This window comes from Thermobia domestica, chromosome 13, assembly GCF_964235325.1.
Source record: "Thermobia domestica chromosome 13, izTheDome1.hap1.1, whole genome shotgun sequence".
NCBI lineage: Eukaryota > Metazoa > Arthropoda > Insecta > Zygentoma > Lepismatidae > Thermobia > Thermobia domestica.
In genome coordinates, this window is record NC_137466.1 from 145,729,518 (window position 1) to 145,743,098 (window position 13,581).

At 37.2% G+C, this 13,581-nt stretch overlaps 1 protein-coding gene across 2 annotated transcripts in view; it reads right to left on the reverse strand.

Moving 5' to 3' along the window:
- Positions 1 to 13,581, reverse strand: part of LOC145668616 (glyceraldehyde-3-phosphate dehydrogenase-like) — a 62,411-nt gene that overhangs the window by 2,951 nt on the left and 45,879 nt on the right. For both annotated transcript variants that reach the window (XM_081736655.1, XM_081736654.1), the window contains exons 4-7: positions 12,829 to 12,944; positions 11,951 to 12,205; positions 6,564 to 6,724; positions 3,511 to 3,705 (exon numbers count right to left, since the gene is read on the reverse strand). In XM_081736655.1, coding sequence (XP_081592781.1) covers positions 3,511 to 3,705; positions 6,564 to 6,724; positions 11,951 to 12,205; positions 12,829 to 12,944 — 727 coding nt within the window. The remainder of the gene's footprint in view (positions 1 to 3,510; positions 3,706 to 6,563; positions 6,725 to 11,950; positions 12,206 to 12,828; positions 12,945 to 13,581) is intronic.

Here is a 13,581-nt window from a genome sequence, read left to right on the forward strand (position 1 = left end):
TAAAAAACACGTCGACTTGAGTGCTATCCATGCTCAAAGATTCGAATCAAACTGAAGTAAAAAGCCCGACATACAATACTGCCTATATAAAGACACGCGTATATTATATCTTTATGGGTTACCTGCGGGTAAAGCCTCGAAACTGTGGAGCCTCACTTCTACGCAGCGTTTGGATCTTCTATGGCTTGTCCCAAATAGAAGGGGGGGGGGGGACCTTTACCTTATATCAATATCCTCCTATTCTACAGACAGCTTAAGTAAATCAATAAAATCTTAACCCAACATAATATGGCGCACTGCTAGAGACCTCAAGCTCACTTCAAGTGCTGGAAAACATCTGAATCACTTAGATCTTCGAAGGAAAAAGAAAACAAGGAAACAAGACAAACCTACAAGAAAAAGCATTTCCATTGAAGACTAGTAGAATCCAACAAATTGCAGTTTTATAGTTTACACACGATATTATACGTATCTTATTTGACAAAGACAAATGCTTGTAATACAAAGGACAGAAGGGGAACTCGGGATATACTTCCAAGATCCGGTTCAGTCAACACCACTTCAGGCAACCAAATTGCAAAAGTCAGCTGATCTGATGGAGGAAATCAATAGTTCAAAGAAAAGATATTTCCAATGGTAATCAAGGATCCAGTCACTTCATTCAATATTCCAGTTTTCAAATTAGGTTATAACTTACTGCTGTCACAGTGGTGGAAGAAAATGGATGAATACAGAAGTTTATTCATTCATACTGTGCCGAAGTCAATATACATCTATACTGCACATGCCAGGAGTCATTCAAGACTGAGGAAGAATCATCTTTCCACGATTCTCGCACTTTTAATAGATTCAAATAAGTAGCTTTTCATCAATGACTTCACTACTACGAAGCTCTGATTGGCTTATTCAATATATTTTACTATAATAATTTTAAAAAGTGCCTTCCAGTACTGATTTGTAGTGAAAGATTTAGTAAATGGTAATTTATTTGTTGCAGTAATTAAATCCTAGCCATATTCTTTACAAACTTCTCAATTTCTGAAGAAAGTTATACAGATCTTACATTTTTTTTTCCTCAGGAATAAACAATCGTCTTCCGATCTGTACATTGTCTAAAATATATATATTTTTAAACTAGCAGCGTTCACCCCGCTTCGCTGGGGTCACCCCGGAACGCAATAAACTTTGTTACTTAGATAATTTTTACTTTTTCGCTTTCAAGTGATATGATAAAAACCATAGAAGATTGGAGTAAATGTTAACATTATATCGCTTGTCATTTATGTTAACCCGCCGAGTGACACTGTCATGTGGGTTGCATATAAATACGGTTAGATTTAGCTATGATGAGCTAACAAAGGATTTGTACGTTATGGACACTTGAATGGTCAATTATCTCAAGACACTGGTAATTGAAAATTAAAGTGATATGATAAAAACCATCTAGGGTCCAAATCTTAATAACCCCCCAAAAATGAAAGAAATTGGTTCAGCCGTATTAGCGTGATGAGCTAACAAAGGATTTGTACGTTCTCTTTTATATATATAGATAGTACAAAGACCACAATGTCAACTGTGAGGCGGGAGCCAGATTCGAAGGGAAAAGAAATGTGACAAGTTGGCGCGTACTCTAATGTGAATAGTGTTATGAACGCAAGAAAATTCCTCAACGTGTTTTTATTCTGAATATCTTAAGATATCTGCTATATTTTGGAGCTGAAGAAATCAGAGTTGATGTGCAGAATGTCTATAGTATGACTGTACTCAATGGGGTAACATTCAATCTTAAACATATCAATGTGGTATTGAATCTGTTTCTCATAGAGGTCGATTAATTTCTATTGAGCTGAAGTCAATGTGCATCTGTACCGCGTATTCGCAACTCCCACCATAATATTGCCATGAGGCAAGTAACGTCGTTAGTCACGCAGTGTGGTCGAGCATGGTATGAAGCCCCGAAAAATCAAACAGATCCTGGGATGGGACTTTCCGACGCTTAATTCACGGCGTCGCGCGTCCTAGAAATGTGTAAAGTGCGTGATTTTCATGTGGGTTGTGCCACTGTGAATCGTATTATACGAAAATATGCAGCACAGAGTCCTGATCCCACCACACCGAGGCGAGCAGTAGAAAACTACCTCCCGTGAAGAGGACTCCGCAGCCTATTGCGTGTGGCTCGACGTATACCGACCTCTGAAAATCTCCAAGTGTACAATGGCCAGGAAATGCCGCACATCATAGGAGACAATCAACCGCATTCACAAGGGTTTACACCTCTCAGTCGTTCGCAAGAGCAGTGTGCACGCCTTGAAACCGTATCGTATGACTGAGCGAAAAATAAACTGCACGAGGCTGTATGAATCTCATTTCGCGGGTGATTGATAGAAGTTTTTATTCTTGATGAGACGTGAATTTACCTCACATAAGTTCAAGCGATTAGTCAGACTTTACGCCTAGGGCCCGAAGGACGTTCTTCTGCCAGTGCGAAGAGATTCCAAAAAGGGTTCAGGATTGTGGCCAGTCTCTCGTACAGGAGCAAACTATCTCCAAAAGATGGAGCGAAATGTCAAAATCCATGCTGCATACTACTACACTCACGTCCTGACTGAAATGTACCAGTATGAAATCCCTGCACTGTAAGGACCAGACGTGAACCAGGTTGACTTACATCAAGAAGACATCCAGCCACACGGCGAAAACTTTCCTGGAATTCTATCGCCGTATGAACAGGAAATCAGAATTTCGGCAATTTCTTTCTCTGTCATCCCTGTTAAGAGTTCAGATACAAGCCCAATGGACTATTATCCTTTCGGATTCCTCAAAACTGCGCCTGTCCCATCTTCAAGTCCGCACAGTCTCCGGCCTATGAAGAAGACTGGGATGCAACACCCATAGGCAACTGCAATGCAATCTCCTGCAATGGAAACTTCAATGCCGGACACTAATCAGTAGAGGAGGCCTGCAGATCGAACACAACCGGCAATGGAAACGGCATTTTCAAAACCGAAACCGCAAAAGCAGTTTTCAAAAGCATATTATGAACACGTGTTTATAATTATATCAAGTTAATTGCTGTCTCATCAACTTTTACATACTACTGCTTTTTTAAAAATTACTTTGCTAATTATCTGTTACTTCTGTATCTGAAAAAATACGAACAGGATATAATGTAAACAGGGTTTTTATTTATGAAATATTTGGAAGAAACAAAAGAATTGAGATAAAAGCAAATTTATATTCCAATTTTGGGATTACTTTTCTCGTGGTCCCAATGTTTCACAATTCCATTCGCTTCCACCACCCTTAAACTACCTAATTTATAACAATTATAATAAGCATGGGTACTTTTACCATTGGCATGAGCGATAGTTATATTAATTTTTTATTCGTAAAGAAACTTTTTTTCTCTATCTGAAATGCCAATACCGTATCTCCAAATTAATGTCACTAATATGAAAAATTATTAGTTAACTAAGTGATATTAAGAACTAAGGAGAGGAAAAAAATTACCATGCGATAAGTTTCACGAACTGTTTGTTCAATGGGATGCCAGCCTTGGCATCAAATATCGATGAGTGGTTATCTCCAATGAAGTCTGAGGATACAACATCGTCTTCGGTGTAAGCCAAAATTCCCTTCAATGGACCCTCAGCTGCTTCCTTCACCTTCTGCTTGATCTCGTCATATGTCGTCTCCTTACTCAGTCTGAAAAAATTAATAACCATATTTTATATAAACAGATACTAATTTTTACACATCTTAAATAAAAATAAATAAAAAAATGAACGTCTTACGATTACGTGCTATAAGCTACAGAAATGATAAATGAAGAAAAACTGAATACTTGGTTAAATGAAGTTAGGGGAAGAAATAGAATTAAACATTTTTCAGATCAGAGTGAATATCTACAACATTATCTCGATTATTCTGCAAGATGTTTAGAAGTGTTACTGCTACAATAACTACCAGAAGTTAGTTGGTATCACTTGTTTCCTACCACGAACTAAAATACCATGTTTTGTGCCGAATTGGGACAAAGTTTTAGCAAATCGTTTGCAAATTACTATATCACTGGAAGTATATACAGAGAAAAATTGTCATTGGGAATCATAACGATATCGGTTACCAGCCCCTTCAGACTTAAATTTTGTTCGTACCTGGCATGCGATAAAAACTAATATGCCTACCTCAGCAGAATACTGTTGCTTAGAGGGCTTTTTCACATGCTAATGTGGATAAAATTCGCATGCAATGAAGCAAAACTATTTTTCCACATATACGTTTGCACTTTCAAGTCTGGTCAAGATGGAGAAAACACCTCAATGCAAAGATGTGTGTATTTTGCCATCCATTTTAAAGTAGGGTCGTTTTAGTTATGACAAACTGAGAACCTTGCATTGAAACTACTGCAGTGAAGTTTGTAACCTTCAGTCTAGAGGAGTTTATTGGAACGATTCACCGAGACTTCTCGAAACTTATCCGGCCCATTAAACCTTCAGTACCTTTATTTCACGATAACTTCTTGAACTATTTAACTTTTCCTATCTGCAGTTTAGTCCTATCACACACCTGTCCATGTCTCCATTTAAATGTCAAAACTGGTAGAATAAGTTCATTGAAGATTGTCCGTTTCGGACAAATCTGCATTTCCTCGATGTAAAGCTGTTTTTACTGAGTTAAGTTAGCTTAATATGTATTAACTTCTTTAATGCTGCTATTCACAAAGAACTTTTGATCAAGGTATTCTCTTCTAATTACGCATTTTAACTTTCTTCCAAAGTCAGTGGTAACGTCTATTTTCTTATCACGCTCTATGATATTGACTAAAAAAATAAAGAAAAAAATTGGAACAAAGTGTACGAAAAACAATTAATGCGAAATTTTATTACAAGTAATTATGAATTTAAGATAAAGACTGGACTTATGAACGCACAAAAACTTACGATTTCAACTGATGAAGACGAACAATGCCAGGACAAACCTGTGTGAGCAGATATTCCTTACAAAAGAGAAGTTAATACACTTACAACAAATTAACTGTTAAACATCCAACTAATCATATCCTAAATCCAAAATCACTATCTAAATTTTTCGGTGAATTTATACATGAAATTTAATCTTAGCATTTTATGAGATACTATGAGATCATCTTACTTCCTTTCGAGAAACTCACGGATAACGTATATATCGAACTAACATATCAGTTTTGGAATTTTGGGTTTCGAGTTGTTCGTGTTTCGATGTTACCAGGAACCTAAAATACGTACTCTTATTTATTTATTTATTGTTATTGATTTTTTTTTTTAAATGAAAATAATTGACAACTTTAAATGCTTAATTCATGGAAACCAATTCAGATACTTTTCAATCAAAACTATCTCAGATTTAATATATTCTTTGCCCACCAAGTTGCTAAGTCACCCTTGCAAGACCATGTATCACGCCATATTAGTGTAAAGGGACTAATTTCTGAAACAAGATATGGCGGCTTGACATTCTTGATCAAAACTAAGTTATTCTGTTCGGAAAAAAACTGGTTTACTATTAACTTGACAATTTAATCTTGTTAATAGCGCAATGATAATTACTTGTACGATCATGATGTTAGCAGAACATTTCATGCATACAAGTCGACGGACGACTTACATTGTCTTGAAAGCATAATCTCCAACTTTAGGTCTAAATATTTCGTTCTCGTGTGTGCTAAAGTGCCCTGCACTTTACGGAAAGTTTGTTGATGGGTGCTTCATTAGCTTTTTTTTTTTATTTCCTACACAAATTGTTCAACCGTTGTGAATCAGTTTCCAATAAAATGAGGCTATTACAATCTCTTGAACGTATTCTTTTTTGATGACTAGATGTCGGATTTCAACGTGGTGCTATTTGTAAGAAATTGTTAAAACTGCGCTGAAGCTTTACTATAACAAAAGGTCCACCTTTATATCTGAAGCAGTTACATGGCTCTTAACGAAGAATGTTTCATCTCACTTCACTATATCACTTACATCGCATTAATTCTTCCAGAACTTGAATAAAGGCTTGAACTAAAGAACTAATTAAACAGAAGGAGTGGAGTTATAGGAGTACTTACGTATTTCTAATTAATCTGAATTACTAAACAGTTTAAAGCAAAAACCTGTCAATCGCATAGTAGTACAATTCGGAGATTTAATTAGTTTAGGTAGAAAGGTCAAACTACCTTCAACAATTCACAAGTTTCTTAACAGAATATATGCACGTTAAAATAATATTCCATTGAGGGGTAAATTTGGATAAGGGCGTAAATAGCAATTCTTCAATTTTTCAGGAGAGCAGAAAAACAAACGCCCTTATGCAATTAAACAACGTATTCTCACACTGGTTTTGGAGACAAGCGTTGCTACGGTGCAGAAATATTAATTTAACACCACCTAGATACATACGAACATGCTCAAACTTGCAGAAAATATGTATATCTCATTTAACCAGAAATAGGTCGATACGCCCTTATCCAAATTACCCCTTCATTTGTACTATATGCAGTAAGTTTTTCAGTAACAATTAAGATGTGAACTGTATCTTACCTCACTGTCAAATCCACTACGGATACATCATGAACTGGAACACGGAAGGCCATTCCTGTCAACTTTCCATTCAAAGATGGAATAACTTTGCCCACAGCTTTAGCTGCACCAGTTGAAGCAGGGATAATATTCTGAGCTGCACCACGCCCATCTCGCCACAACTGAAAGATTAAACAGAAGTTCTCAAATCTCATGTCAAAATTACAAAAAATTAAATTTTTTTCAATACGATAAAACAGTAGGTAAAAGGATGATACCGTGGTCCCTATTTTTATGTTAATAAGTTTGAGTGGAATGTAGTTTATACCATAGGTTCGTTTATATGACTACAAAAACTACAATTCCAGAACTGTAAAACACTGATAATTCAGTATGGTGTGAAGCCTCCACATGTTGCAATTAGAACCTCTATTGTTGTATCGAAATGAACAGGTGTCCGATATATTCCCGAGGAATCCCCTGATACGTTCGTTGCATAAGAGTTTACAAAACAGCAACACTATTCCATCACAGTCCTACAGCAAAGGTGCCAACCAATCATTCCCACATGTGTCGATACGTAATGTGAGGCGACTGCGCAAGCCACAGTAGCAGTAGTATTCGCAGTTCTTCGAAGAATTGTATGCATATATTCCGGGATATGTGACCAACCATTGTCCTATTGAAATTTGGCGTCTAGAGTTGTCTTAAAGGGCAAGACTTCAGCCTCTTGAAACTTTCCTGATATAGTGGTCACTGGTAAGATTACGCTCAATACATGGCTAAAATTGCGTGTTTATCCAATGGCGCCCCACAACATAACACTTGCAACTGGTCGCTATGGCGTTCTACCATGCAAGTCGGATTGAACTCACCAAGATAGCTTCTAACACGTATGCGGCCAGGATAAAGCGAGACTAGTCTGAAAACGCGACCGCGAGCCACTCAGGACGTCAATACTGGTGTTCATGCACCCATTATTACCTGGCCAGCGTTCAGCTAACTCTGTACGGCTCTATAATCATCCTGTGGTGTGGTCACTGCGCGGTGTACAGACTTGCGTACGGTTCTCATGTACACACCATTCTCGTGACTGCATGCCTTATACGAGCACAAATTTTGCAGTACGAGAAACCATCCGATTCCGGCCTCGTTCGAATGCATTCGTGTTTATATCCTGTTCATTTGTCCACGCTTCACTAGAAAAAACCCCTTTCGTGGTACAAACACAATCATTAAATTGAGGACGCAGTATTATTCTGCTGGGATTGTAATGGTTCGTACGTCATACCTTGTCCTACGAATCCTGCGACTCGAACGTCAGTATATATTATCTGAATTAAGAGAAAAATTACGTTATCAAGTACGAAGCAATGAGAATGCCCGTATTTAGTTATTTTACTTCCTTGGTCCCACGAAAAATATGCTCATATTTATTCGTATTCAGTAGGAGCCTAACAATACGGGCGCATCCACTTACATTGAATGATTACACTGTTTAACAACGAAAATGTAAATTGAACAAAATCAGCTAATTCTTACTGATTTTGTGGTGTTGATCACGAATTTGAAAGTTATTTTCGAATATTAGCTCTACTTTTAGTTTTACAGCCATGTCTAATAATAACGCTTTAAAAATAAATATATTCGCTTCGTTTGGGGTAAAATGTTACACTGATCCGGCAACACTGGAGAAACTATATGAACGCTTGGTTTCATTGTGTTCTTTATCTCAGTAGTGTTCTGCTATTGTTAGAAAAGACAGGTTTAGTGCAGTTATCAGCGTTTTGGGTGTGACGTTTGTGTAGTGCAGGACAAAAATACAACAAGTACGCAAAAATACTGGTATTTCGAATGTATATTTTTAAATAGTTGTCGGAACTATTTCAAGTGACATTTTGAGGATTTCAATAAACAAAAATGCCGCGAAATTGTGTAAACAGTGCGGATAGCTTCTGCTACGTGTGTGGGGAAGTGACATTTTCCTCACAAAAGCAGACTATAACACCACTAATAAGAAAAGCTTATCAATATTACTTTGGTTGTAAAATTGGAGGCCAAGATAAATCTTGGGCACCCCACATTGTGTGTAACACTTGTGCCAGCAATCTAAGAAATTGGATTAATGGGAAGGGGCGCTCAATGCCTTTTGCAGTGCCCATGATTTGGAGGGAGCCAAGCGACCACATCAGACTTATTTTTGTATGGTTCCTTCCGTCAAGGGAATTTCCACGAAGAAGCGGGCCTTGATCTATCCTAACATTCCTTCTGCAATGCGCCCTGTTCCACATGGAGAAGGACTACCTGTTCCTGACCCACCTAAACAATACGATCTTTTTTCTGATGATGATCAAGAAGTTGAAGCTCCTGAATCAAGTACTTCGAAGTACCCTACGTTTGTTGTAGAAGAACCTCCATGTGAACCACATAGACTTACTCAAGAGGAACTAAGTGATCTAATCAGACCTGGACCTCTCGAAAAGCAAAGCCGAAATTTTAGCGTCACGCTTAAGCAATGGAATTTATTGCAGGAAAAAGTAAATATTTCAGTGTATCGGAATAGGGAGAAGATGTTCACTTCATTTTTTACTATGGAAGACACACTTGTGGCATGTACAGATGTAAATGGTCTCATGAGGGCACTTAAAATTAATTACGAACCTACGGAGTGGAAGCTAAAAGTGATTGGAGTACCAGAGAAACTCTTCAGCCGGGAGTGAAAAATGTGCAGCATGAACCACTGGTAGATCGTAACCGAATTTTGCTTCCCCCTCTACATATTAAATTAGGTCTTATGAAAAGTTTTGTTAAGAGCATGAACCAAGAGGATGAGGCCTATAAGTACCTAAGAGGACAATTCCCTCGATTAAGTGATGCCAAAGTTAAAGAGGGTGTTTTAATAGAGCCACAGATTAGGCAACTATTCAAAGATCACAAGTTCGACGAAATTCTCCAAGGTGAGGAGAAAGCTGCGTGGGAAAGCTTGAAGAGTGTTTGTTCACAGTTCTTGGGAAGACACCGAGCAACAAATTACAAACAACTGGTAGCAAAGTTGTTATTGTGCTACGAAAATCTTGGTTGCAATATGTCTCTGAAACTCCACTTTTTTCATTCACATCTAGAGTTCTTTCCCGAAGATTGTGGAGCAGTAAGTGACGAACATGGTGAGCGTTTCCATCAAGATATTGCAGCCATGGAGAAGAGATATGAGGGAAAGTGGAGTTCTAACATATTGGCCGACTACTGTTGGACTATTGCAAGGGATGCTCCAGATGTAACCTACAAAAGGCAAGCCAAGCCAAGACGCTCAAAATAAAATAAACATAATCCTGTACAAGTGATCACTTGAAACTTTTGTCTACATTGCAGTGTAGTTGTTGCACAAAAAGGTATTTGTACATATTTTTCATGTTTTGATGTTAATACTGATTTTTATTACGACCACGGTTACTTTATTTTCTGTATCGCTGTGAAACTGGTATTTGCGCAATTTTGAAAAAGGAAGTACAAGGGTATAGAAAGCTATAGGTTAGGGTACTTCTTAACTCCCCAGCTTATCACATCACAGATAAATAGATATATATATATATATTAAAAAAAAAAAAAAAAAAAAGTGAAATGTAGGTTTTTACAAGGATTTTACTTAAATGTTCTATAAATATTAATACATTTGTATATATACACAGCTACTGTTGTACAATCCGCGGCAAAAAACCTGCAACATGAGGATGTAAGTTTATTGTGAAACTACGCCTAACAGCACAGGAAATGAACATAACGTCTAAGTCTAACGAATCACGCCAGGATAAACCTCGGCCTCCTCCCGTGCACGCTTATTTTGGAGCAAAAGACTTCGTCATTTCACAATAAACTTATATGCTCATGTTGCAGGTTTTTTGCTGCGGATTGTACAAGGGCGTTTTTTTTCACAACCTAAGCTAAGAAAATTCTTCTATTATAATTTCCTTTCATATTATGCTTAAATGAATGTAAAAATTGCAATTTCAAAGAATTTACATACTTTCGATCAAAATTTGTTGAACAGTGTTATTAGCGAGACGAGGTGTACCCAATCAAATGCACGGATTTACCTGGCAGTCAATAAGCAAGTTTCAGCTCTTCTAGCGCCAGTAGTGTCGTAACTAGAAAACTCGGTCGTGCAATGGTACCATTTGTTTTTAGTATAAGTCTTAGTTTCTCTCGTGACAGCCCGTTTTTCGCATACGTCACTTCAATCTTTTTTAATACGACGTCCTGAGCTCTTATACAGAAATTAAATAAGATTTTGCTAGTTCATGACAAGGAATGTTCACAAGGAAGCTTATAAAGAATTTTATTTGATCAAACAGGGTTAACCTAAGGGAAGCCTTTACTTATCTCCATCAGGTCTTAAAAATCTGCTATGGATATTTTCATGATTTGCCAACATTTAAATGAATACTGATCCGAATATAGTAAGATACTTTAGATATAAAAACAGTTTCGTAAAGACCATAATCGCAGCCTAACCCCGTACAAGATGGAAACAAAAACCTACACCACGCAGAACTAGAGGGACTGTACCACCAGAAAGAGAATTTTCAAAGTGTGTGTAATATTGTGCTGAATTCATTAAATTTACCCTACCATCAATTTTGACGAACTCTCTCATGGCTAAGCGGTTAGCGTGCGCGCCTTTGGCATGGGAGACCCGGGTTAGATTCCCGAAGGGAGAACATGTGATTCGAATTCCACACAGTCTACTGCTCAGGAGATCCAACTACAACCACAGGGAATAAGTAAACAATTAAAAAGAGATCTCTACGATAAAATAAAATACTGTATAGAACTGATGGAAAAAGAGAAGTAGGTACAAGGAAACTAAACAGACAAATTACGGAAATTATTTAAGACTACTAGTTCTGGAATGGGAGTACTGAAACAAAAGGGGAAACCTTAACGACAAAATCAGTAGGAGGCATCAGCCTGGAGGGAGACCTGATAATCCACAACATCTTTATCGAGTTGATCTAAATCCTTACTTCTAATTACTAGTACACTTGGCGAAAGATTTAAGAATCTTACTTTAATATGCACTTTTAAATTATGAAGACGATATAAAAGCACAATTTGTTCACTAAAAATTAATGGTTCATGATCGGTCAAGGGCCCTGAGTGCCTCTAATCAACCGGGCCCTATCATGAATTTACTTAATCGAAAATAGATATTAACGAATGCAAAGGACTATCATGTTTTCCCCTTTGGGTTCTTAATTTTGGAGCTTCTAAAATTTCTTGGGAACTTCTAGGACCCTTTGCAAGCTTCAAACTTATCCAGCTTCTACAGAAGTATTTCGTTAAATTTAGTTCATGATAGTAAGATGTTTCAAAGACTGCATTAAAATTGATTATACAAACAATTTCCTTACTTTGCCAGATGGACCGTCGACTGTCTTCTGGGTGGCGGTGATTGCATGAACGGTTGTCATCAACCCTTCTACAATTCCAAAGTTGTCATTGATAACCTTCGCCAATGGAGCCAAACAGTTGGTGGTGCAGGAAGCATTAGAAATTACATTCATGGCTGGATCGTAACTTTCGTGGTTGACTCCCATAACGAACATGGGAGCATCTGCACTGGGAGCGGAAATAATTACTTTCTTTGCTCCACCTTCCAGGTGAGACTGAAAAGGAGGCAAATTAAAATAGTTAGAATGATTGCTCATGGCGTATATCGGCACTTTTTCTACAACAAGTTTATGTACTTCCAAATAATACTAAGTTACAGTAAGTATTTGTAAAACAAATATGAAATTGTAATATGGAACTTTATTTTTCACAATAATTACTATCATCTTCACAGAAGATTCCTTTTGTTTCTCATTTTTGATTGTTGATTATGGACGGAAATTTACATGTAAACATTTTAATTCAAAATTTCAGAGTTTTAGGTTTCAAACCACAACATTCAAAGCTTTTATTTTCGTATCACTAAACTACGTCTAAAGGTGCACATAACAATGTTATACATTTCATTCCTTCTTTTTTTCTTGGAACTCAATAGCTTACAAAAAACGTCACGCAAACCTCTAAAGTGCAAAATACGCTGACGCGCCTATACAAAATGGTGGCCACAAAACTCCTACAACATTCTTTGAATGTGTTTAACTCCCTGAATGTAATACTATAACAAAATGTAAGTAAATTTTGTCCCTTTTGAAATGAAATTGCTGATTTGATACGGATCGACTCTCAAACATATGAGACATTAAAATTTTTTATATGCTGACAGGAAGTGAATACTTACGCTAGCTTTTTCCAATGTTGTAAATACGCCAGTAGATTCAACAACAATATCAGCACCAACTTTTCCCCAAGGAATGCTCTTTGGGTCCCTCTCAGCGAACACGTGAATCTTGTTTCCTAATTTTAAAAAATAAAATTTTGCATCAGTACAAGTCAGTCCATGATATGTTTCAGCAATATTTCATTAATATTTCTCTAAATTTATGTATTACAAAGTATTTTTATCAATATTCACCAACTTGCCTTAACGGGTAATTTTCCGACTAATCTTTTACCGAAACTACTACTCCCCTTTCAACCTTAAACTGGTTCAATGAAATACAAAGGACTTCCAGATATCCTGATAAAACTTGTCCTATATTCGGTACCAGTTTGACTGCCACTACCATTAAAGTAGCCGCACATTAACTAGGACAGAAGAACCGAACCAAGCTATTTCTTGCTTGCTATCCTTATATACATTTTCTGTTCGATGGTAGTGGATGTCACCAAACTCAAGTCAAGGATCCAAATGCATGAATCGAGTTGCGAGATGAGACGTAGTGCGTCCGATAGTGTGAGAAAATATGTGTATGTGAAAAGTTATAGCGACTGAACTCCATAAGAAACAGAAGGGGAGGAGCTCAAAGTTGGTGCGAGAAGGGCTATGCTATGTTATAGAAATACATCAAAAACTGTTGAATCGTGAAAATAGTGAAAGAATACAAACTGTGGTAGTTTCACATATTGGCGAAAGAATGGGAAGACTAGATCA